Source organism: Protomyctophum bolini (genome assembly GCF_963924005.1).
Source record: "Protomyctophum bolini genome assembly, chromosome: 4".
Lineage (NCBI taxonomy): Eukaryota > Metazoa > Chordata > Actinopteri > Myctophiformes > Myctophidae > Protomyctophum > Protomyctophum bolini.
Window position 1 is genome coordinate 44,834,795 of NC_137865.1, and position 25,861 is coordinate 44,860,655.

Sequence of the window (25,861 nt, forward strand, 5' to 3'; positions counted from 1 at the left end):
GGGGAAAGTAAAGGCCTAGTCATAGTCCAGTTTTCGGTGATGAGGTGACCTATTCACCAAAAACTCAACTATGAATAGGCCTTTAGCCAAATTTGTGACCAACCAATCTGCAAAATGCAAAGTGCAAAACCAATGCTTAATGCAATGGATTCAGAATCATGCAAAAACCCTAGTTTGACCCCTCACATGCTACTTAAAGCAGAATGAAATGTTGTACATTTTGCCTGGTATGATTGGTATCCCAACTTTCAGCAGCTGTCACAAAGTTTCCCAAGGGAGTTGGGTTTGAACAATTTGAGAGATGATATGAGTGTACAAACCTTTAACACATTTGTTTATTTTGCAGATTGGTCACACATTTGGCTAATAACTTTCCCTATTAGGGGATAATCAACATTATCACAGAACTAGCCACGGTCCCAGGCTTTCTGCTCCACAGAACAGCAGGTCTCCCCTTCTCGGTTGCCTGACAACCATGACTACGGTACTAGCTAATCACAGCCGATCACAGCTCCAGGCGATGGGATGCTAGACTGACTGGCGGTGGAATGATTTGGTAAAAACATTGAGACAGTCTTGAAAACATTGAGGTAGACATGATGAGTGTAAAGTTTTCTATAGGGTGGAGGGTTGTTTTTTTATCGCTGAAGTTACGCGTCGTTAAATAAAATGACTTAATATTCATAATGAGCATTATTTTTTGACGGACAAAAGTTTGAGCCTCTATAGAAATACACATCTTTGTCGTGGGAATGTCATTCTATATTGTTAATTATTCACCAATACAGTGTAGGGTAGGGTGGTGTCATTTGGAAAATCAATAGGGCAGACCGACAGCACGTTTTGTTTGTCCACTTGAAAACTGTGTGTGTGTGAGAGAGAGAGAGAGAGGGGGACACAGGGTGATTAATCAATCATCCCCAGCGATGAGTTAATCAGGCTAAATACATGAAGTTACTAAAAGGCAGTCCTATAGCTGAGCTTGTCGAATAATAATTTATTTTTCAGATGATTAGAAGACTCAGAACATTAGACGGATATACATCCTAGTAAACTAGAACCTGCACAAGCTGCGGCTGCACTTTTTTTTTTACCAGTACCACTGTCCGACAGCGGCAGACAGTCCACCCACCCCTCGCCAGACGCCAGCCATCTATTCTCCAGACCTAACCTAGTAGCCTAAATAGAAAAAGACAGACAGAGCAGAGGTCGTCCAAGTTGAGGGAGATATCTCGCAGAAACGAAAATATGAACACGGGAGGCCCAGGACACTTATGCTGCGCGGCGTTGGTTGTGGTATTTCTATTGGGGATTCATCATTCTTCAGGGGATATTTCAGAAGCTTATAATTCTTCTCCAGTAGCTGATAATTCTTCTCCAGGAGCTGATGATTCTTCAGCCTCAAAAGGCTTCTGGCTCCTCAATGTACTCTTTCCCCCGAACGCCAAACCCATACCCCGAGAACCCACAAGCAGTAACGGCACTGCTCCACCAGTTATCATTGGTAAGTAAGGCAAGCAATTGGGTTGTGTTTTTAAACTACTACTGACTTTGCCTGACTATGCTGACATGTCATCCCCAGTCCATTATGTTAAATGCAATAATATTAACTACCGGTATGCTTCTTTTAGACAATTGCAATGCCAAAGGGGTGGATATAAGCATTCCTTTTGTTCCATTTATTTAGCTAGTTGTATTTAAGATTTATATATGTCCTGGCATAGTCTTTTATCCGCTTTATTCAAAAGACTAACACAAATTTCAATTTTGTATTTGCGAATTTGCTTAAGATTAAATTAATAAGGTTATTAATATTAATCATGTTTTAATGTTTGTAAAGAGGATTGGTATTGCTCCCACAACCATCTCATGTCCATGAATTTGATTACGTACGTAGTTAAGTAGGTCTATTGAGGGATTAATTAGAATATATCAATGAAGGGGTCAAAGCTTCTGCCAATATCTACAGGTCATCCGTGCATGACATGTCCTAGATTAGGTCTAAAGGTTGTAATCAATCAATCTTTATTTCAGACTACATGGTCCATAACAATCAACAATACTAGGGGACAATACAACAGAAAAATCTAAAAAAACATACAGACACTCTCTCCAGTGATATATTATAGACCCATGATGCAAGAGTAGTCTTTCCAAGGTTTCATACATCAGAGCAAGGCTAATCTCATGTTCATATTTACAAGCTGAACCATTGTAAAGTACTGTACGTAAAGTACTGTACGTCATACATACACATACTGTACATACATAGATAGTTCACTGTCTATGCCAGTGGTTTTCAACTAGTCGTCCGGGGCCAACCTGTGGTCCTTGAAGGTGTTCCAGGTGGTCCCCAGCTAAATGATGGAAAGTTGGTAACCAAATGGACCCTTTTAATATAGATCTGTAACTCAGAACTCTTGAGAGTGTAAACCAATTGGTTTCATTTTACACTGACTCAAAGAGTTACATTTTTGTTAAACATCTCCACAATTACTCTATACAATTAGAGAAAATAATAGCTATTTTGATCAACGTTTGCCTGTTATCTCTCCCATACAGCATGGAATTGTAGACTATCTTATCCAAAAAAGATTTTAGTTTGGGGACTGAGAGGCTAAATCTCAACATCAAATGGTGGTCCGTGGCTCAAATGCTGAATAAATAATGGACCTTGATATTGTTGAAACCACTGGTCTATGCTGTTACAGTATGTGTGTCATCACTCATCAGTGTACTGTTTAAACTAGACACGTGTTCTAGTCAATCTAGTGTACAGTCAATATCACCCACAAGCTCACGAGCAGATTAATCCTGGTCTCTTCTTTTAAATCAATAAATTCAGGTCTAAAAGCTGCCCTGTATTTCCAATCATCTGACCATGTCCTTCCTTATCTTCTTAAAATGTCAACTGCTCTTCTAACATACCATTATGTCATTTGTTGGGAGCTTTAAAATAACAGCACTCACCAGCAACATGAGAAATGACTAGAAAAGTGTGCTCCTCGCACCCAGGCACAGGGTGCCTACCAAGGGCCAACAAACGTTGGTCTTCTTGAATGGGATCTGAAAAATCAAACTAATACATCTTGATCACATTACCCCAGAGATAATGTGTTTTGATTTTGATTGTATCCAAAATGCGAATCGGCCACCAGGCCACCTGGAATAACTAATAAGTATATTTTTTATATTTTTTAATTGAAAATATGAGAATTACTGTGTCCCCTGTGCTAATTTCCTGCACAATATCACTAATAATTTCCTGTACTAATCTGTCACTCAGAGCCCCCTGTCACCCTGTGTATAAATACCTTCATCCATTGCTTAAAATGTGATCCAGAGAATTATGCAAAGAGTGCACACAATTAACTGTGCATTTGCAATTTTGCATGCATTTGTCTACAGTGCCAGGGAATCTGGGGAACCGTCTGGAGGCAAAGATAGACAAGCCCGTCCTGGTCCATTGGATGTGTTACAAGAAAACGGAGGACTGGTTCCCTCTGTGGATCGACCTCAACATGTTCATGCCCATAGGTTTGGACTGCTGGATCGACAACATTAGGTAATATTTGTTGCTTACGCTGAATTTCCCACAAAAAAATCCTACAAAAATAGTTGATCTACAAGCTCACAACGTGTGGCACCGATCACAATGCTTGTGAGCTTGTAGATCTGACACTTCCTCTTCTAATGACATTCCCAAAAAAGGGGCGCCAGAGTTAAAGTGATGAAATAAAACCTAATCTACAGTATACAATACACGAGTAATGGACAACATAGTGGTGAACTTCAGTAACCCCGTATCTACAACGTTGCCTGTTTATGTAGCTGATGTTTGACCCAGTGACTTTATGCAATAGAATACACAAATGTGTCATGACTCATAACCCAAGCCATACCATTTATACTAATACCGTTTTTCCTCGAAACTATTCTGGGGGATGCTTCTTACAATAATGCATAATGTAATTCATTATCTGATGGAAAGAAATCACACCCGTGTGAAGTGAGGGGCACTAATATATTAAAGTCTAACTCATGTTGATTAGGTGATGTAAAACAACCCTTTTCCAATATCGAGAGAAAGGATGATTACTTCGTCTTGTTGACAGGGCCTTAACCAATCTTCATATTTACTTACATGATTCAGGATTGCTTACAACAGAACGACTCGCCGGCCATCCAACTCCCCAGGTGTGGAGGTGCGGGTCCCAGGATTCGGACAGACCTACACCATAGAGTTCTTGGACTCTAATAGGCTGGCTGGTGAGATCCTTAGACTGTATTAAAGGTGTTTAAATCCCTATACGACCTGGTGGTGACTCGGTGGACTTTAACGCCAATGGATTTCTCATCTGCAAATAACTCAAAGTTATGTCTTGGAAATGTTTGACATGTTGTGCATTAAAGGTGATTGATTATGTTGTTCCATTCCCCAGGTTATTTTCACACAATGGTGCAACATCTGGTCAACATGGGCTATGTCCGCAATAACACTGTCAGAGGAGCACCCTATGACTGGAGAGTAACTCCGAGTAAGTGCACGTGCACACACACACACACACACACACACACACACACACACACACACACACACACACACAACACCAACAACAACAGCTCATGAAGAGCGTGATGTGACCGATGCAAGCATTACATGCTTCCTGCATTACATGCTTCCTGCACGTTTCTAGTTGCGGTCGCAATCATCTCATTCCGGCACAATTTGCGTCCTCACCTTCGTCATCAATGTTTTGTTTACACAAACACTCAAAATTGTCCTTTCATTTTCAATGGCATTTAATGTTTGTTCGGACAAAACTTGGGTTACATACACTGAAAAACTAAAATACAATGAGTTTTTTTGGCCTCTGGCATTCAAGCTTGAACCTTGAGAAAACACTCCACAGAAAGAATATTAAAATCACACCCGTGTGAACTGAGTTGTGCAACTCCATGTGGGGGTCCCGGAACTTCCAGACCCACAGGAACACGGCTAAAAAACAAAAAGTGCAACAGCTGTACAATAAATATAATACTAAATGTGTGTGCGCAATGCATGTCTGTGTGTATGCATGCACAGGTTCAACATTCTGACAATTTGTGTGAGAGAGAAAAAAATTGTGAGGTTTTCCAGATGGCATGACTGAGAATAGTGTTCGATTTGAACCCGGATGACTGTTACTGTACTTGATGATGCCCCGAGCATTCCTTATGCAGCAGCCATGCAATGTAAAGTGCCAACAATTTGCAATGCTGCGCCCTCAGATTTTATTGGGCAAGCCCAAGGGCAGTAAAGTTGCCAAACCAGACTGCGATGCACCCATAGACAAGATTTTGGTTCTTTTGACCTCAATACGTGCACTCTTTGTTGTGTTTTCCTGGGGGTGCTCCTGGTATAACAAACTGTGAATTCATCACCACACACACCCTCTACGGTCATTCCCATCTAAGCCATCATTCATTCCCTGAAGAAGACCTTACGAGGTCGAAACATTGGGTTTCCTCTTTTTAAATAGTTGTATGCATCGTGGCTATGAGCAGCCTTTTTCTTTATCTTCCAAGGCCAGCAGCACCTCACAAACACGTGTGTGCGTGCGTGCGTGTGTCCTGTTTGTTTTCTTGTTAAACTGCACACACTGAAAGAAATCCCCAATGTTCATTTGATTCATTTGATTCCGAGTGGAATGAACCCAAAGGTCTGTTTTAGTTAAATGAACACTGTGGGGTTTGCTGTGGAGTATATTTCTCTCTAACTTCTCTCTGTCCCCTCTACAGATGAGAATGAAGAGTATCTCTCCAGGCTGAAGGACCTAGTTGAGGAGATGTATGAGACGTACCAGCAGCCTTTGTACCTGCTGGCCCACAGCATGGGCTGTCACTACGTTCTTTACTTCCTCAACCACCAGCCGCAGGCATGGAAGGACAAATACATCAAAGGGTTCATCTCCCTCGGAGCCCCCTGGGGAGGCGCTGTCAAAACACTCAGGGTCATGGCCTCAGGTAAAGTACAGGAAAGGGTAATGATGCAGATGCATATGTATACATATTGTACTTAAATAACTGTTTTTTTAGTTGACTATCTTCACAATTTCTATTACAACGGGTGGTATAATGATGAACTAATATTTTATTCCCATTCAAAGTTGTGATGTTTTAGTTTGCAATACAATTAATTATTTGGTACTATATATTCTGTGTTGGCTGTTGCAGGTGAAAATGATGGCATCCCAATGATCTCAAACATCAAGATCCGCGAAGAGCAGAGAATGGCAACAACGAATCCCTGGATGCTGCCATTTGAAGGGACATGGCCTGCGGACCACACCTTCATTTCCACACCAACCTTCAACTACACCCAGCAGGACTACCAGCGCTACTTCAGTGACATTGACTTTGAGGATGGCTGGTACTGAAACTGCACCAAAATAATGAGTTCAACTTATAGGGTCACTTCACCCCTTTTGCACTCCTTTATTGATAGGAGAGAGAGAGAGAGACCTATAGTAACCAAGTGGTCTGATGGCTGATGCTTTGTGAGACCGTAAAGAAGCAGACAAATCGATGACAAAGCAGACCTGTCAATTCACAAGAGATTAGCTGTCCTGATGTAACTCTTCCTCAGGCGATTAGTGTGTAGTCTCTCTAACATAAACAGTGTTATTTTCTTCCCAGCATTAAGAGCACTGAAGTCTGACGTCAATATCAGTAGAGGGCGCTAAGTCCACAGGTTCATGTACTTTTTGTAATCCACATAGGGATATTTTTAGATCGCTTCATATAAGAACGTTTGAAAAATAAACAAATCATCCCGGCCATTTCACTCATATGGATATGAAGAATCAACTGACTGAGAGAAAACACTAATGTTACTGCTGCTGAATTAGTTACATTTTCGCTAGAAACAGACTGTATCAACGATACAGAGACACCTCCCTGACAGTATCGCCGAGACGGTTTGTTTATTTTTGGACCACAATGCTTATATGAGACGATTTTAAGATGACACCATGTTATTCTCCATAGAGAAAAACTTCCATGAACCAGAGGATGAGCGAGTGACATCAGGACTTCAGCACTCTATTTGAGTTTTAGGTTAAAAAAATCACACTCTGTGAAATGAGGGGCACTCTTGTCATCGTACATCAATTTATGTTATTGGCCAATCAAGGAAGACGATGGCCGTTGTTAGCACATCGATAAGTATGCACTACATTTAACTGATTTCTGACTTTGACGTGCGTTCCTTAATCCATTTCCATATGACACCCGTAGGTACATGTGGGAGGACACCAAGAACCTGACTGCTGATCTAACTCCCCCGGGTGTGGAGGTGTGGTGTATGTACGGCGTGGGACTGTCCACCCCGATAACGTACGTCTATGACGAGGAGTTCCCTAATGTGGACCCGGTGGACATTATATATGGGGACGGAGACGACACGGTGGACTCCCGGAGTATGGGACTGTGTAAGCGCTGGGCGGGGAAGCAGGAGAAGCCTGTCCACATCACAGAGTTCAGAGGGATGGCCCACCTGGACATTGTCTTCAACCACAAGGTGATCGACCTAATCCAGACGATCATGGAGGGAAATCCGGACACCCCTGCAGAAGTTGATTGCAGAGATGGGAAATAGTCCATTTTGAAAACCAAGCCACACCAAACTAACTGCTGATGTAACCCTTGACCCCTAGCTGTAAGCAACTCTAGATTCTGTTTTTAAGTATGTTGAATCTAGAATTGCAACACCAACCATTGACAGCCCATACATCCAAACATAAAAGTCCTATCTGATTGTGATAGACGACATAAAACTCACCAACATTGCATTGCAGCTGTATGGAAAGCTTGAACTATTCTCTTTCTGTCTGCAAAGTGTTTGTTTCATACAAATCCACTGTAGACGTGTTGGCATTTGGAAGCGCTCGTTTTCAATAACACAACGTCCTGCTGCCTCCTGCATTATGTGCGACTGCGAAGCAGGTGTTACAAACTAAGGACAGTTGAGTGATTTCCACTGAAAGATTGTCTAGTAAAGTCTTTGGTAATAGTTCAGGAAGTGACTGACAAGGGGGTGAGCAGCCAGCCAGGCTTACCATATAAGGTAAGGAAGGAGAGGATGCGGAGACAGAGGTTTCTCTTAGGCCACAGTTTTACTGTGTGCTGTACAGAGAAAACACATAGAATACAGAATTCTGTGTCAGCAATAATTATCTCCAATAAAAAAATCATAAATTCAATCCAAATTACTTCAATAATAAATAATGAATCATCATATAGGCCTAATGAAATAATTAATATCCAAATAAGTCATCAAATAATGATAATAATGGAGGCCTACGGTGCTTGAAAGCATAAAGTTAAAGTATATATAGATCAAATTATATACTGTATATATATATATATGTGGAAGCTGATCGCCTGAGACACTCGTTGGTAACTGGAATGTCTGCTTCTCTGTGCCTGGTGGTTATCCTGGGGGTGTTGACAGGAGGAATGAACGCCTGGTCCTCCGTTTAGCTGGAGTTTGGACCTCAGAGTCTACCTGGGCATCGTCTCTGTCATTCATGTTCTCCTCGACCTGTTCCTTTTCTTCAACCGATGACACGTGGTCAGTATTACTGCGAGTCCTCCTGTTTGTTGGAGCCCTCTGGGTGGCCCTGCGTGTGGATGGGGTGGTCAGAATGGAGCTCCCCGGGAGACTGCTGTTGACTGCCGTCTATTCTTCAGGTTGGATCCTGCGGGGTACTCCTCTTCTACGAGCAGGTGAGGCAGGAACCACAGAATCTGTCCTCCAGGACAAGCGAGATGAAGGTCTTTCGGGTCCTTGTAGTACTCCGTGTGGGTGTTGATACGGCCTTAGAAAAAATGACACCTGCACAGAATTTATTGACATAAAATAGCTCATAACATATCTATGGTGGATTTTTATGAAACAAACACTTTGCAGATAGAGGATAATTCAAGCTTTCCGCACAGATGTTGGTGAGTTTTAACATTGTTTAATACAGAAGACTTTTCTGTTTGGATGTACAGTATGGGCTGCCAATGGTTGGTTGGTGTTATAAATCTGGAATTGCTTGCGGCTATCATGGCCCCTCAGGCCCATGCATGAACTGGCCTTTTAAATCAAAGTCTGCCTAATGACTTTACATATAGTGAGTCTGTTTCACTTGTATCACCTGTATTCTTTTGTTCATGGGTCTTCAATATGGGCCCCGGGCCCCTAGGGGGGTCCTCAGAGTTACTACAGGGAGGCCGCCAAATCTTTTTACATTAACCACCTGAACCCTAGCATCCCTATTCTTCCCTATTCTACGGAACATTCCCGACAATAGCCAATCACAAGTTTGTTGTGAACTTTGTAGCATGGCCTTTTTTCAACAAAGAGGTTTCGTGTACAGGGGAAAAGGTCCACACCAAGCACATAGCCAAAGGAAGTTTACCAAGTGTTGATGGTTTAAGTGGTTAAATGTATGAAATAAACACACACAACAACAAAAACACTGATGATAGTCAATGGAGCTATCTATGAAGGTTTACACACAATTTTATACAATATAGTGGGGGTCCCTGATTCATTTCTGTCTCAGCTAAGGGGGTCCTTGCCCTGGAAAACGTTGAAGACCCCTGTTGTAGTTGCTGTAGTCTTTTTAGTGACAGTATTATAAGTAAGTATGTATAACTTGTATTTATGTGACAAAAGCAAATAATAGTGACAAATCCAGATAATGTGAATTTGTTCATAGGGAAAGGAATAGGATGACTTAAGTACTTCAGTGTTTACAACTTAATTGTTCTGCACCAATTAATAACATCATCCACCCTCTCCCTTGTCATAACCAGTAACTACCAGTACCAGTAGCCCAATAATGGCTGTTATATTAAATTAAATATCACAGCCATTCTAGGGCTAAAAATACCAGCAAGGTGCCACAAGCACTGTGCCTTTTAAGGTTGTTGTTATGTAGATCATGTGATGTTAATGTTTTATACTGCTGTCATATATGGACTGTGTTGTTGCATCATGTATGTTCCCGTGAATTAAAGTAACCTTTATTATAAAAAACAAAACACTGGTGTTATTAACTGATTGTAGCGGTAACTTGCATCTCTGAATTAATTCCTGGATTTATTTTTCTAGTAGGCCTAATCTAGTTCTAGTGATTGACTACATCTGAGGTTGACTACTTCTGAGTTGATTGGGAAACTAGTGAACATGACGCTCGATCGATTGCTCTGTAATCGCTTGTACCTTGTGACTGGCGAACATCGTCAACAAACGGAAACTGCTCAGTGCTGCTCATTGTTGTTTTACGCTTACAACGAGCGTAAGTCTGTTTTGTTTTGTGAGTGAATCGCAGCAGCCTTGTACTTATTGTTGCTTCGCTCCAGACGCCACGCAGAAAACGTGAGCATGTCGCTATGAGTGAAGAAGACAGGGGACCATGGCGAGTTGCCACATGATGATAACCCTCTCTTCGCTGCTCGCAGTCTTGTTGCTGTTGTCTTCGGCGGTGGCTAGGAGCCACGCAAAACCACTACAGCAATGCAAGAACTGTCGTCAGACCGACAGACCTCCCGTGGTCCTCAGTAAGTGCATTGATGACCGTTGTCTTTGGCGTTAATTGAACGAACGAACGAACGTACTATTTTCATCTTGCGTTTCACTTTCTCGTTTCTCTTGCTCGGGGCGGTGTAACCATAATGTCTATGGGTGTAACTGTCTTGAGCACCATCCCCTAGTTAGTTAGACACCCTGATCTCAGCCAGTATTATTGGTCCAATAAATAGTCTACTTACTGTTCCGCTACAGAAGTAAAAGTATTGGAAATTTGTATAAACCTCAAAATTGCAGTACAGTACAGTACAGTACTCAACTAAATGTGGGCAGGAATACTCATGGTCTTTTGATTTATTATACAGGGTTAGCAGCCACCCTGATCTCACAACATGCATTATATTTCCTCTCTAGGTTAGGATAATTGCCTTTTCCTGACAAAGATTATTTTCATTTTGCTATAACGTCTTAAAACCTAATCCTAAACCTAATACCCATAACCCAATGATACCTTTATCTAATGTCAATATATGCCATTATGTGCTATTTCCCCACTCTTTCAACAAAAGGGCCTTTGTTTGCGATAACCTTATCTTTAATATAGCCAAGTTACAAATCTGTAAATCTGTTTTTGCATTAATGACTGACTGTAGTTGGAGGATGTGTATTTTTGACATGCTGGATGTGGCATCCATGTTGGTGTAACAGATATCCCTAATTAGTAATTACTATACTATTACTATGCTATGTGTACACAACGTATATTACCAGTAAGACGCGCAAACGCGGGAAGCGAACGCAGCTCGTACATATTTGGGCTTTGGACGTATAGCTGCTTTTGGGACTCCTTATATGGTTATGGCTGAGTCATGGTGACGTAATCACTCAGCTCCATATATGGGCACAAAAGCGGGACAGACAGACAGACACACAGACAGACACACACACACAGACATGATCTGCTAGGTCTCATAGTAAGTGCTCACTGCATTCGCAACTACAAATGTACACATTATGAAACGTATCGTATGATCTTAAAAAGAAAACAAAAACAGCAAATAAGCTTTGCTCCTATTTCTAGTTCCAGGGGACTTGGGGAACCAGTTGGAAGCCAAGCTGGATAAGCCCAGTGTGGTCCACTACATCTGCTACAAGAAGACTGACACCTTCTTCACTCTCTGGCTCAACCTGGAGCTCCTAGTCCCTGTTGCTATAGACTGCTGGATAGACAACATGAGGTATCTTGTGTAGTGTGTACAGTATTTGTGTCTGGCTGCACACCTCTCTCTCTTACTTTCCTAGTCTGACTGCACGCCTCTCTGTCTCTTACGAGGGTGAACTTGTCTGTCTTTTCTACTTTTGACTGCCGTGTGCCAGCCTGTGTCTGATTGTTTACTTTTAATACTGAATGTGTAGCTTTAATAAGAGGCTTATTGTCTGTATCATCCAAGAGTGCGTCAGTCCCCGTTTCACAATGTGCTGGATAGCTGAGGTGGAGTGCAACACCTACCATCAGCTCCCAGTTACTTACCACGCAACTTGCCGCACCCAAGGCGGCCTGCTACTCATACACTGAGTAGATCGAACCCATGACCTTGTGGTCACAAGTTGAGTGCTCTACCGACTAGGCGACTACCCAGACACTGAACTTTAATAAAAACAGACAATCCAGACACCTGGACCAGAAGTGTGTAAATAAATCCACAAAAACATCTTTGAATTCCCTGATTACTTGACAAAGTAATCGATAGAATAATAGATAATTGATGGTTGCAGCGCGAATGGATATGGATATGACCCTGCTGACCAACGCTAGCCTGTATGAGAGTTATCAGTCTACACTAAATACACTAACCTTTGAACAAAATAGAAAAACCCACGTCAACAACATGCATCTACACGTATAGGGAGATAAGGAGAGGGAGTTGGGTTGAGAAGGACAATTCTTTTTAAGCTATCTTAAGCAAATAATGACCACGGGTCATGTAAGTTCGTAAGTAAGTTGGAATCACTATTTATTGGTATCAGCCGAGAAAGAAGGTGTCTTATCAGTGCTCTAGACTAGTCTGGGAGATGGATTTCTGTGAGGTGAAGCCTTAACACCTAAAAGAACAATTCGGTGTTATTCGATCTGATGGAGATCAAATGAGTGACGAGCAATAGAACTTCAGTAGGAACTTTTTCAGCAGTTTTTGATATTTCTGTTTGTCTTGCACCTTCGGCCACAGATGTGCATGTCGCCGTGTACTACCTTCTTCCTGTTCCTTTATAGGAACATGACAAATCACAATAGGCCTAGGTTACAGTTCCTTTTTAGGCCATTGTTACAGTTCTATTAGTATGTCAGATTTCACATTGTAGAACAACAAAACAGTTATAGGTGAAGGCGCAGGGGAGTCAGGGAGTCAAGTTGATAGTCTCTGTAGCTGATGGGTGCAGATTCTTGAAGATCAATGGAAAAAGGGAATATCCGCACTCTCTTAATAAAGTTTGAGTTTCGTTATTTCATGAAATCACACAGGCGTTTCAAAGTGCTGAGGATTTCACACAAAAAAGATTACACATTGTCACATTTCTTACATGGCTTTGCAGATACTATGTCGCTCTGGATTAAGAGCGTCTGCTGAATGCCTAAATTGTATGTCTAATGAGCTTGTGTCATAAAAAGTGGTAAGAGTTTGCTGTAACTTTGTGGAACTAAATGTGTGTCACAGACTAGTTGCCACATTCAGTTCCTCCACAGACGCAGGAAGCTGTGTAGAGCACTAACTACCTGGTATCTGCCATTTCCTGTTTGTGCATATACCTACACGTTTTTTTATTGAATACTTATTTTCTTGATTGAATACTTTAATAGTTTAAATGTAAACGGTAAGACCGGTACAGTAAGTAAGGATAAAAGGATAACAAAAGTCCTGGGGAATTGTTTCCATTGCGGTCCTAGTGTATTTCTTCATCAATCACTCAATAGCCACACAAAGTAGGGTTGTCACTTACATAATCGTCTAATTGCGATTATTTGAGGTAATTAATATGTCATAATTGTCATAATCATGTTCATGTTGAAAAAATGTCATACATTAAAAAAGCAGAAATGGCTGATCTACAAGCTTACAATGCGTGACGCGTTGTAAGCTTGTAGATCAGCTATTTCCGCAGTAATGTAGAAATGTAGTAATGTACAAAATACCAAAATGCCAGAAATGTCTTGGTATATTTCAGTTATTTGTTATTTCTGCGCTGTTCACTTTATTACAAAGCATAAAAGTCTATGGAATTGTAATTTATATTCATAATGTTCCAATTTCCAAAGCCTAAAACACAATGAATTAAATCACAATTATTTGTGTGACAATTTATCACCAACTTAAATGTGTAATCGTGACAGCCAACACCAAGTTCCAATTGAGTGATTGTTAATTTGTTGCCATTGGGACATATGGCTGTGTTGTTTAAGATTCTTAGAACAGCTGCGTGGATCAAATATAGGGCAGGAGGTAACACGATGTGACCTGTAGTAAACTTTCAACTGTTTACCTAGAAGTCAGGCCAGAGTTTGAAGAATCAGCCGGGACCATAGATCACAGAATGTTCTTCTCTGTTCTGTTTCCTAATCACATTTCTGTTTTTGTTTTGTGCGTGTGTGTGTGTGCGCGCGCGCGCAATGCATAATTTACGGTACCTAGAAGTGGACTGGACTTTAAGGATCAGCCTTGACCATAGGTGTCACAATATTAGTGTGTGTGGGTGTGTATGTGTGTGTGTATGTGTGTGTGTGTGTGTGTGTGTGTGTGTGTGTGTGTGTTTTAATCGCAATTATTTGTGAGACAATTAATTGAAAATTGTACTCCTCCTGACAGCCCTATTTATCTTTTATTGTACCTATAACCTAATGATGACGCTGTCAGAAACAATGCAACGTTAAGCAGCATCAGGAATTAGTCTTCTTTGTGGAACAACAAACTTCTATCAACACGCTTGTTTTTTACACATTGATTATAAAACGGGCATAATAATTGCAAAAATACATTTTAGGTTGTGCTATACCCAGAAATGAAATGAAATTGTTGCCTCGTTCCTATGACTTCAACACACACAAGTGCCAGTATCTCATGGTATAGCACTCAACTAACATTAACTCCCTCTTGTTTACTATTGCTGCTTAAACATATCAATTCATTGTGGATATATATGTTCAAATAATCAAATTAAAGATGTGAAACAATCTCCATTATTTATATACTTTTCTACACTTTTTCTTCTGCACACAGGGAAATTGATATGAATGAATAAATAAAACGTTTGTGGTTTGTGTGTTTGAATGCAGACTGAATTACAACAGGACCACCCATCTCAGCTCTTCCCCACCAGGTGTGGAGATTCGTGTCCCAGGGTTTGGAAAGACGTATTCACTGGAGTACTTGGACCCTAGCAAACACAGCGTGGGTAAGTTTGAGACCAAAGGCCTTTTCCCTCACCACACAAACGGTGTGGCAGAGCCAGAATGTTAAATATATATATATATAGTTATGCAGATTACATTTGTATGTCAATGTTCATTGGCTAGTGTATTGACCAAAGGACTGTAAGTTCTTATTAACTATTAATGCACTTTGATTTTGTGAGCTTGTAGATCAGCTATTTCCGCTATTTTTAGAAAAATAGTATAAAATTATTACATTTGTTAGTAATTTATTTGTATATTTGTCATTTCTGCCCTGTGAAAATGAAGCCTAATTGTGTGTGTGTGTGTGTGTGTGTGTGTGTGTGTGTGTGTGTGTGTGTGTGTGTGTGTGTTTTCTAGGCATGTATTTCTTTACTATTGTCGAGGCACTGGTGGGGTGGGGCTACACTAGGGATGATGACGTTAGAGGAGCTCCCTATGACTGGAGAAAAGCCCCTAGTAAGCGCCCGCACACACACACACACATGCACACACGCACACACAGTCACAGTCACACACTACTACTTCTCATTTCCAATGACATTCTTCCATCTACACTACAGTATGTTTCCTGAAAATGTCTTTAATATAATGTTCTGTCTCTGTCACTCTCCAAGATGAGAATAAAGAGTATTTTCTGGCGCTTCAGAAGATGATTGAGGAGATGGCAGAGAAGGCCGGTGGTCCTGTGGTGCTTATTGCCCACAGCATGGGCAACATGTACACCCTGTACTTTCTCAACCATCAGCCCCAAGTCTGGAAGGATCGATACATCAAGGCCTTCGTCTCTCTGGGACCCCCCTGGGCCGGAGTGTCCAAGACCCTGCGTGTCGTTGCCTCTGGTAAGGGACTAACCTCGCCTCACCAGGCTTTCCACCGCCTCGGAGGAAAGCCTGGTCTCTGTTTCAAAAGTCTGTATGATCCGGGCTGGGGCCGGATGATGTGGTTACGTCATGTTGTAGTATTGTTTTGTAGTCGCCAGACAGGATGAACAGGCGGCGACAACTTCCTTTTCCCTCTCAATAAAAGCTCTCGCTTACGAGAGCTTTTATTTATTTTATTCAAACAGGAAGCAACAAACAGCTTCCTGTTTGTTGTAGGCAAACCATTGCCTACAACATGACGTAAGCATATCATCCGGCTCCAGCCCGGATCATATACCGAAATGAAATGGTGCCCAGGCTAGTAAGGGACAGACTGTCATTGTATTCTTGTCCCCATTTCCAGTACCGAGCATGCATAGTTTGCACACATTTTTAATATTCGTGGCCCCTGTGTGAATATCACCCATCGAACCTGCCATTGAGAGACCCAGTGGTGTATGTAAATGGTGCATTTATATAGCACTTTTATCCAAAGCACTTTAAATAGATTCAGGAAACCATGCATGGCACCAACCTGCACATCGGGCGCAATTAGGGGTTCAGAGTATTGCTCAAGGACACTTCCACTCTAAGTCCGGGGGAGCCCGGATTCTAACTGGTAACCTCACAGTTCCCATCCGACTGCTCTACTGGCCACTCTACCCCTGAACCACTGCCGCCCCTGTGTGAAAGGATTGGTACGTTTTGACTAGAAGTTACTTGAATTTCTTATTTTCATCTTCTTATTAGGTGATAGTAACCGTATCCCAGTGATCAGTCCATTAAAGATCCGTTCCCAGCAGCGTACTGCTGTCTCCACCACCTGGCTTTTCCCGTATGCCCACACCTGGCCCAAAGATCTGGTCAGTGTTTCTTTTCCTTCCTTCTGCTCACTGAAGTTTAACTGGTTAATCAAATACAGTTCCTGTTTTCAGGACCATTGTTGTCTGTTTTTTCCAAAGCATCTGGATGAGTGAAATGCAATTGCAAAGCAAAAAAATAAATGAAATAACGTGTCTCCCAACCAAACAACCTCCAGGTTCTGGTGCAGACGCCCACCGTTAACTACACCGTGCTGGACTACAAGCGTTTTTTCACTGACGTAGGCTTTGAGGACGGCTGGCTGATGCGGCAGGACACCGAGCCCCTGGTGGCTGACCTCACCCCTCCCGGCGTGGCCGTCCACTGCCTGTACGGCAGTGGCGTCCCTACCGCCGAGACCTTCCAGTACTCTGACAAGTTCCCCGACGTAGAGCCCACTGTGGTGTACGGGGACGGGGACGGAACGGTCAACCTGCGGAGCGCCACCCAGTGCCGGCGGTGGGTAGGGCGCCAGAAACAGCCAGTGACACTTGTGGAACTGCCAGGCAACGAACATGTAAACATGCTGCTGAACGTCACAACGGTGGCTTATATCAAGACGGTACTTTTCTCCCCTTGAAGCTGGCCGACTTGAGTTACTGGCTCACGGATTGGAAGACATAGCCTCTCTCTCTCTTTCACATACACATATACAGTAGAGAGCCATATGAAGCCAATCATATGATTCATACTGTAGAATAGATGGAGACCTGGAAGGACAAGCTCATCAGATTTTGGCTGAATCCTATCTTTCTATTTAGAGGACATGTGATCTTTACTGCGCTAGCTCCCGACAAACAATGTATTGGCAAGTGTTGTCAGATTCGTCCTCACAGAAGAATGATGGGATTCTGGCCGTTACACATTCACAAAGTTGCCCTTTAACTGCTACTGTAATACTTTATGCCACACGCTGACCAGGAAAATATATTTGACTATTTATATATTGTCTTTTAATTTAAACTTTATAGTCATAATGACTTAAGTCATTGTCAAATTGTTTACTGTTGATCAAAATAATTGAATTTTTATATTGGTGTGATTTTTTTTAAATAATCCCAGATTTTATCTTATACATCCTTTATGTAATGATACATAAGGATGTATCATAGAAAAACCCATAGTGCCATGTATCAATAAGACAACTTGTTTAGCTTTAGTCGAAGCACATCTTTCTAACATGTCCAGTACAATAGTCTCCAAGACCACTTGGATGCAACCATGTGGAAAATGTATGTTACCAGAAAAAAAGAAAAAAAAAAGTTAAATTATTTTATATCAAGAAGACAGTGTTTTATTTTGTCAATTATGTTTTGCATTGAGCCAATTTGGGATTCAGGTCTGTGATTCTTTGCTTTCCATGTTCAGTTTTATAACATTGAGTTAGGTTACTGAAGGATTAGAACCATACGATCACATTTTTACGTTATTTTTTATACTTTATTTCTTAGATTAGATGAGAATGTAGACAGTAACCAAGGACAGAGAGAGATGTGAGACAAGACCTGGTCAGATTTGAACCCGGGGTCCTCGCAGTCCACAGGTCTGTGCACCAACTGGTTGAGCTACCAGACATGCCAAATATAGTTCATAACTATTCAGGGCTTAAAGCCAAAAAAAAATCCCAAGACTGAAAATGTTTTTTTTGCAAATATGCACTCATTAAATGACCCCTATGAGATCCTCAGGACTGAAATCAGTCCCCAGGACTGAGAACTTTAAGCCCTGACTATTACTCTATTGTTAATGTTTATTAACCTCAGAAAGTAGTTTGACATTCACATGTGGCACTTTCATCACAAGGCAAATGAAAGAGGGGCCTTTACTCATCCATTTAAAGCAGTTCTGTTTTATAGGGTTTGTTTTTTTCCTCATTACGGAATACAAAGACCAATGAAACATAATGATTATGCTCATGCATCCTAGTGTTCATTACAGAAGACTCCTAGACTTTCTATTTTGTGATTCAACTCCTCTTTCCCATCACATTCCTCCAGTTCTGCTTTTCTATCTTCTATCTTTTCAATCTAGAATATTAATGGAGATGGAGCCGGCCAGGACTTAAGGTATGTTTAAAACACATTTCCTGTCCCTGTGTCAGATTGTACTGTGCCATTATGTCCTTTGTAGGCCAGACCAGGGTCATTTACTAGATATCACTATTGCTGAGAACTATCAAGCTATGTGCTGCCTTCTATTAACCCATTCTGACCTGAGATCAGATTCATACAAGGTTTCCACTGGACTCACACTGGTCTGATTAACCCATTCTGACCTGAGATCAGATTCTAAAAATGTCAGTCGTTCTTCGATTTTTCAAAAATAGCAGACCTACAAGCTCGTAGCGCGCCACTCGGTGGCGCGCTATGAGCTTGTAGATCTGCTATTTTTCAATAGCTAAAGCATAACATGATGCTAACACCAAAATGAGTTCCCGTTCAGAATGGGTTAAGTCAAATGTGATTGCAATTTGCAAATAATACATTGTACAAATACTTTCTGTATCTGAAGGGGATGACATGAATGGGGTGCTTTCACCCATATAAACAAATGATTATATGTATCCCACTGGTTAATTATAGATTTTAGGAAGTTTAAGGTGCCACTGGAAACCTTTGAGTAAATCCTGACTATGTTAACATAACCTCTCCGTCATCCATTAGTGCTGCTCAGACATAGTCAGGTGTAATTGTGTCATTGTTTCAGTCGTGAGACTTGTAAAGGTTTAAATTCAAATATGCTGTAGTCAAAATATAGCCTGCATTGGTTCTATACAAGAAAGTTATGTATGTACATATGTAGAAAACATAACATTTGGAAATCAATAAATCATCCATATCCAACATACAAATGTTTGATTTAAACTTGATTGTCTTTGGTTGTTGCACATCAAAGATGTATGACAGTGATACTCAACCTCAGGCCCGCGGGCCACATCAGGCCCGCGGGACCATTATGACTGGCCCACCAATGAAAATCTAAAAAAAAGAAGAAAAAAAAAATCTGGAAAATGAAATAAAAATAAATAAATCTGAATGAAGTTATCTTTAATTACATTATTATAAGTAATACTATTAGAGTTGTACTATTACTCGAACGAAAATAAAAGCTTGGGGGGGGGGGGAGATGCAATGCAAATGAAAGACATATACTGTGTATCCCTATTCCCTGACATAATTTTATAGCTAAACGGACAGAATTCTATTTTATTTGAATGATGAAATAGTTGGAAATGGAAATTGCGGAAATGGAAATTGCGGAAATTGTAATTGCGGAAATGGTGGAATTGGAAATTGCGGAAATGGAAATTGCGGAAATGGTAATTGCGGAAATTGCGGAAATGATGGAAATTGCGGAAATGGAAATTGAGGAAATTGCGGAAATGGAAATTGCAGAAATGGTAATTGCGGAAATTGCTCTTCACTTATAGCTATCTATTTTCAGGTAGATTGTTTTATTTTACTCAGTCAGCCATATCACTACTCATTTTTTTTCATGAAAAAGGTCATAGCTGGGTAATCTATTTTCAGGCAAATTGTGTTTATTGTATTTTATTTTACTCAGCCATAACAATTTATTTTCTGTTAACCAACTTGCTGGCTGGCAGGCAGGCAGACAGCTACTCATAGACAGGCAGACAGACAGACAGCTACTCATGGAGAATTGGACAGGCAGTCAGACAGCTACTCATGGAGAATTGGACAGGCAGGCAGACAGCTACTCATCAGGTCAGGTGTAATTGTGTCATTGTTTCAGTCGTGAGACTTGTAAAGGTTTAAATTCAAATATGCTGTAGTCAAAATATAGCCTGCATTGGTTCTATACAAGAAAGTTATGTATGTACATGTGTAGAAAACATAACATTTGGAAATCAATAAATCATCCATATCCAACATACAAATGTTTGATTTAAACTTGATTGTCTTTGGTTGTTGCACATCAAAGATGTATGTCTTGTATGAGAAGGATTATAAGGCGTTCCTGCATAACCTGAATTCTGTTAATGTGTTAATTCTAGATTTGCATTTTTAGGACACAACAGTTTACTGTTTTCTATTTCTTATATATAATTGTTTTTATTGTTCATACCGACAGCAGTTGTACAATAAATGCAGTATCTCACAGGGAGAGCAAAGAAAAAAAGAGGGTACAAAAATGTATTTTCTTTTTGTGCCTTGGAGGACAACCTCCTGCAACCCCACACCCCTTCACCCGTCCATCCCTACCCGACAGGGACACTTAGGATTTGTTCCATTATAAAAAATATATATATTAAAAATGTGCCCTGGTCGCAATTCTGACTGAATTGCCTGTTCTCTAGAGGGAGTTGCTCAGAGGAAAGCTGAAAGTCTTGTTTCCCGCTCTGCAGCGCAGCTCCTGACAGTCCAGTAGGAAGGTTCCTTCCGCGGGGTCATCAACTAACGTCTGAGCAGAAAGACAAATCTGTAAACTAGTGTATACTGTATGTATGTACAGTATACTAGGTTGTGTGTATAATGTGGTTAGTTTTGATTGAGGCCAAGACAAGCCAGCATAGTCTACTGAAGAACAAGTAAGAAGAAGAAAACAAGGAAAGGGTCAAATTGAATTATGATTATAAAGGTTTTCATTATAATGGTTAGTGTAATGATCATCAGGCTGTTTCCCACGTTATGCACGAAGGAACATTTTATCATTGTATTCTTTTGACACGACATGGACATGGTGTCCAAGACAATTACGGTTAAGTCTCACAACTTGAGGGCAGAAACCTGCTTCTATCCCATTACTAGTACTGTAACTTTGGATTTAGGACCACCAGTTTAGGAGGAAAGATGTAATGGTTCTGTCATCACTCATCACTATAGTAGGACCAGAGTCCAGACTAGTTCCAGGTGAGCATATTACCGGTAATTACAAAGACAACTAAAGGCCTATTCATAGTCCAGTTTTCGTTGAAGAGATGACCACCGAAACGGTGGTTAGTAAAAACAGAGATGTGTGAGCGGTGACCACCACGGCGTGAAGTCATGTTGTAGTTTTCAGTGGTCTCCTTCACAGAAAACTGGACTGTGAACAGGCCTTACGAGGTCACAGTACCTGCAGTTCTTGAAGACACTCTTTAATCTGCTCTGTCACGTCTCCAACACACCAGGCCAGACTCACATGGAAAGATGGATTCTAAGAGGGAGGGAGGGAGGAAGAGTAAAGTAAATGGACAGGGAAAGTAATAAAAAGTATGGCACCTGTACGAGTTTGGTTGCAAAAAAGAACCAGGTTCTTGTAGTCTAAGAAGCGATCTGAGACTCCCTGAGTTGGCGTTGGCTAGTCCGCGCACTCACATTTATGCTTTTATTTATAGGAACGTAGACCGTCAGGAAACGTGGAGAGAGAGATGGGGAGTGACACGCAGCAAAGGTCGTCGGGACCAGTATTTGCGGCCTATGTGCCCGGACCACTATGCCAGTGGCCCGGGCCTTCTTAAGCCTGGTTGAGATGAGGATCAGTTACAGTTACCTTGTAGAAGAGGTCCAGGCGGAACGCTTTCATAGTTCTGTCCACCACTCGGACCAGTTCTAACAACTGGGTATGTGCAGTAGACACTTCCATCCCCAGAAATGTCCTGACAGACAGAAAGAGAAGCAAAAAGATCACACAAACATTGTCAGTACTAGTCAGGGAATCAAACATACAACACAGGGAACTATTCCTCTGCATGCATAACTGTCAGGTGAAAAGAAGTGGATGCTGACTGCCTGACTCCATGTATACACAGTGACAGAGGAGACAGGTGGTCTACACCCTCTCAAAAAAATCAACAGTAGGGTTTGACAGTAACAAGAACTAACAACTCAATTTGGGAGACATTTTAAAAAGAACAAATATTTGATCTAAATAACTAACTAAATAGATTCTTATTTATCATTTATTAAGTCATTTATTTATACAACTTATGGTATAACAACAGGATATAGGCTACACTGTATAGAAACTCACAAAGGTCTTGACTGTACCTTGTCTTCTCAGCATTGGAATAGACTTTCAAGCGTCCCGCTGAGCACACAAACCTAGCAACCACAACCATAAAGATTTGCCATTAAAATAATTCTGACATAATTATCAGTATGATTTCATTGATTTCTCCTACTGTTAAATTGGAACAAACAACTCCATGTGATGGGTAGAGAGGGATACGAACTTGTTACAGTGGGCCAAGCCTTCCCTGAGGCTCTGTGTAAACGGTTGGATCCAGTGGTGTCTCAGCACTACTGTCTGAGACAGGCTGAGGTGAAACTCCTCTTGTTTGGTTAGAGCCACTCCACGGGTCTTCACTACCATCAAAAGCTCCTCCAACAGGTTCATAAACTCCTCGTCTGGAAAGTCTGATGAAGAGAGAATAGATAGCCATGTCAATCGCTACAGAGAGAGAACTAAAGGGCATCTGAGCATTGCAACACCATACCTCTTACACCATGTGTCCTTTGGGACACCATATGGAAATTCTTGGCTGATACTGATGTTTAAAATAACAATTTAGCCGATACCGATACATGTTTATTGATTTTTTGTTGTTTTTATCCCCCCCTTTTGTGCCAGGGAAACAAATACGCATCTTCAATACAAGAAATAAATGTTCAGAATCTACAGCTTGGTAGGCTGCAGATAACCAACATACCAACACAGCCAATGCAAAATGTATGCTTATCAACAACATAAATATCGACTACTGCCATCGGTTAATGTCAGTTTTACCGTATTTGGCGATACCGATATTGAGTGACCGATACATCGGTGCATCCCTACAATACCATGAATGTAGCCTATGCATGTTACAGATTGTACATTTGTATGTGTCGGTCAAACAGCATAATTATGAATCTTCTTACATGGGAAATAGACATATGTAGCCCAGTTTCCTCTCTCATGTTTGAAGGAGCGGAGTCGTCCGCCATGACAGGAGCTGTCTTCAGTCAGTTCGTCCTCCTCATCAGGGAACATGGCCAAGAGGGACATGGGGACGGGCAGCCTGAAGGAATGACAGCTCAATGAGATTTATCCATTAAAGCTTTCTTTCAACGTCAGATAATTATGATACTAAAGCCAATCCACTTTGGTAAATAGATCTGAGTTGTTGACTTTGAGGTTGGTGCACTACAGTCAGTGATGTCTTGTAAATAAACTAGGAGTCAGGACATTCCTCATTTTCCTTTCTGTAAAGCAACTTTGGGTACTTGGAAAAGTGCTACATCTGAGGTATTATTAAAGACAAACACACACACACATCCAGAATTAATTTAAAACGAGTGCTTCCAAACTCTGATACTGCAGAGTTTTCAAAGTATTGAGAGTGACTAGCGGCTAGCCCAATGGCCCAATCTATACGTACATGATGTACAATATTATATTAGTGAGTTTATCGTCGTTGAGTTGACTACAATCAGCCCGGTATAACTCTTTTATGATTCATGAATGAGCTGTCAAGTTAGATGCAGATAGCTTAAGATGCTTATTGCTTAAGGCTAGAAGACAAGTCAACCACTAACGAATCGACACACCTGGTTTTGGGGGCCTGTTCCTCTTCTGTTTTGAGCCGCTTCCTCGCTGAGCAGCTTCTATCATCATCACCATCACCATCATCTTTGGACTTTTTACAGGTTCCTTCGTGTCTGTTACTTTTATCATTATTAGAAGCAGATGCTTGACTCACAGACTCATTCTCCTCTTCAGAGCTGCTGCTGTAGCCAACCAACATCGCACAACTTTTGTGGTGTATCAAATAATGTTAAGGATTTTCGATTAAATTGTATTCAAATGTTTGTGTGAGTGAGTGGCATATAAACAAATAAATAAAAGTGGTACTCGCCGTAAACCAATCAGTGGCCGGCATATTGTCGCTTCCAATGACAATCTGAACGCTTTATCTCTTCCGATGTAAACAACCTGTTGTAATGGTAATTTATGTCCTACTGAAACAACACCTACCACGTAAATGAGTTCCACCTTAGCGCTGGTGCAACAAAGCCCCATTGTTTGCCGGTTTAAGACATAAAGATGACAGCCAAAGTATTTTTTATGTTATTTATTTTTATATTTTATATTTTTACACATCATCCTTTTCCAAGTAGTGTAAATATGTCGTGCATCGTTTACAACCCTTTTCCATCCAGTTTAATTAACTGTCTTTTTTAGCAAATGAATTAACGCACAATTAATGCATTTTATATATCTACAAGAAAATACACAATCAATTACACAATATTGTACTGTAAAATGGTGTTATTTTGTCGGAGTGCTTGATGAAAGCCATCCTGACTGGTAGGTTCCGGGGTGTGTTGTGAGCATGCCAATTAAACGGTGGTATACTTTAGCTGCGCACCGGTGTCGCGCACCGAAAATAGCAGATCTACAAGCTCGCAAGGCGTCGTGGTACACTGATGCTACACCGCGTGAGATTGTAGATCTGCTGTTTTAGATTGTTTTATTCATGTTCCCGTGCCCGGGCAAACAGCTCAGCCAGCTAGCATTGTTGCCATGTCTGCTTATTATAAGCGACTTTGGGCTTTGTTTTTCTGTAAAGTTGATTGTAAATATTTGTGTTTCATTTTCAAGTCAAGAACCCCCCCAAAATGAATATATATTTGTCTGCGGATCCCCATCTTACCGCTCGCACAGACGTTACCGCTCGCACAGACGGCTGCAATTCAAAACTGGACCCTCTTGTAAACAAGTGTAATACTTTATGGTGTCGTCCACTCACAGTTGACAGTTTTTGTATTGAGTTGTAATTGAAATGTACTGTAATTCTGCAAACTGTTAATAAATACTTCAATCAATCAATCCTATTTTTGAGTAGCAATGTGTTTATGTCTTATGTATGTATCTCTGTGTCTAAAGAGTATAAATTCACAGCAAGGCCTGGATACCATTTTTTTATTTGAACAGAAAAGGGATGAGGTGTGGGTGTAATATGTAGGTGTTACCGTGTTTGATAATCAACTTCTTTCATTTAGACCAGTGGGTGTTACTGTTTGCAATTTTCTAATCCAGTATGTAGTGTATGTATCATGTATGTATACTGTACAGATAATAAGGACGAAGGGCTCGCTTCTTTTGGGCTTGTTTTTCAAATGTGCTTATTTCTCTCACACA

General features: G+C 41.0%; 3 protein-coding genes across 3 annotated transcripts; 2 read left to right on the forward strand and 1 right to left on the reverse strand.

Moving 5' to 3' along the window:
* Positions 1–264: 264 nt before the first annotated feature.
* On the forward strand, positions 265–10,057 carry lcat (lecithin-cholesterol acyltransferase). The gene is made up of 7 exons (XM_080761591.1): positions 265–1,504; positions 3,409–3,565; positions 4,154–4,269; positions 4,443–4,538; positions 5,782–6,006; positions 6,217–6,412; positions 7,279–10,057. Exons 1-7 carry the CDS (start codon positions 1,249–1,251, stop codon positions 7,637–7,639), a joined length of 1,407 nt encoding a protein of 468 aa, XP_080617717.1. The 5' UTR covers positions 265–1,248; the 3' UTR covers positions 7,640–10,057.
* A 209-nt stretch (positions 10,058–10,266) lies between these two features.
* Positions 10,267–17,807, forward strand: pla2g15 (phospholipase A2, group XV). The gene is made up of 7 exons (XM_080761876.1): positions 10,267–10,596; positions 11,646–11,802; positions 14,892–15,010; positions 15,369–15,467; positions 15,626–15,850; positions 16,622–16,734; positions 16,911–17,807. The coding sequence occupies exons 1-7, from the start codon at positions 10,452–10,454 to the stop codon at positions 17,310–17,312; spliced, it is 1,260 nt and encodes a 419-aa protein (XP_080618002.1). The 5' UTR covers positions 10,267–10,451; the 3' UTR covers positions 17,313–17,807.
* A 128-nt stretch (positions 17,808–17,935) lies between these two features.
* Positions 17,936–25,228, reverse strand: usb1 (U6 snRNA biogenesis 1). Its single transcript, XM_080761877.1, has 7 exons — positions 24,268–25,228; positions 23,599–23,738; positions 22,911–23,094; positions 22,726–22,779; positions 22,229–22,334; positions 21,812–21,892; positions 17,936–21,157 (listed from the first exon to the last, which is right to left on the reverse strand). Exons 1-7 carry the CDS (start codon positions 24,462–24,464, stop codon positions 21,050–21,052), a joined length of 870 nt encoding a protein of 289 aa, XP_080618003.1. The 5' UTR covers positions 24,465–25,228; the 3' UTR covers positions 17,936–21,049.
* Between the last annotated feature and the right edge of the window lie 633 nt (positions 25,229–25,861).

Coding starts and splice junctions, on each gene's coding strand:
- lcat (XM_080761591.1), top strand. CDS start 1,249: ATGAACACGGGAGGCCCAGGACACTTATGCTGCGCGGCGTTGGTTGTG. Junction 1,505..3,408: donor TGCTCCACCAGTTATCATTG/GTAAGTAAGGCA, acceptor ATTTGTCTACAG/TGCCAGGGAATCTGGGGAAC. Junction 3,566..4,153: donor TGCTGGATCGACAACATTAG/GTAATATTTGTT, acceptor TACATGATTCAG/GATTGCTTACAACAGAACGA.
- pla2g15 (XM_080761876.1), top strand. CDS start 10,452: ATGGCGAGTTGCCACATGATGATAACCCTCTCTTCGCTGCTCGCAGTC. Junction 11,803..14,891: donor TGCTGGATAGACAACATGAG/GTATCTTGTGTA, acceptor GTTTGAATGCAG/ACTGAATTACAACAGGACCA. Junction 15,011..15,368: donor CCCTAGCAAACACAGCGTGG/GTAAGTTTGAGA, acceptor TGTGTTTTCTAG/GCATGTATTTCTTTACTATT.
- usb1 (XM_080761877.1), bottom strand. CDS start 24,464: ATGTTGGTTGGCTACAGCAGCAGCTCTGAAGAGGAGAATGAGTCTGTG. Junction 23,095..23,598: donor TACATATGTCTATTTCCCAT/GTAAGAAGATTC, acceptor TCTCTTCATCAG/ACTTTCCAGACGAGGAGTTT. Junction 22,335..22,725: donor TCCAATGCTGAGAAGACAAG/GTACAGTCAAGA, acceptor TCTGTCTGTCAG/GACATTTCTGGGGATGGAAG.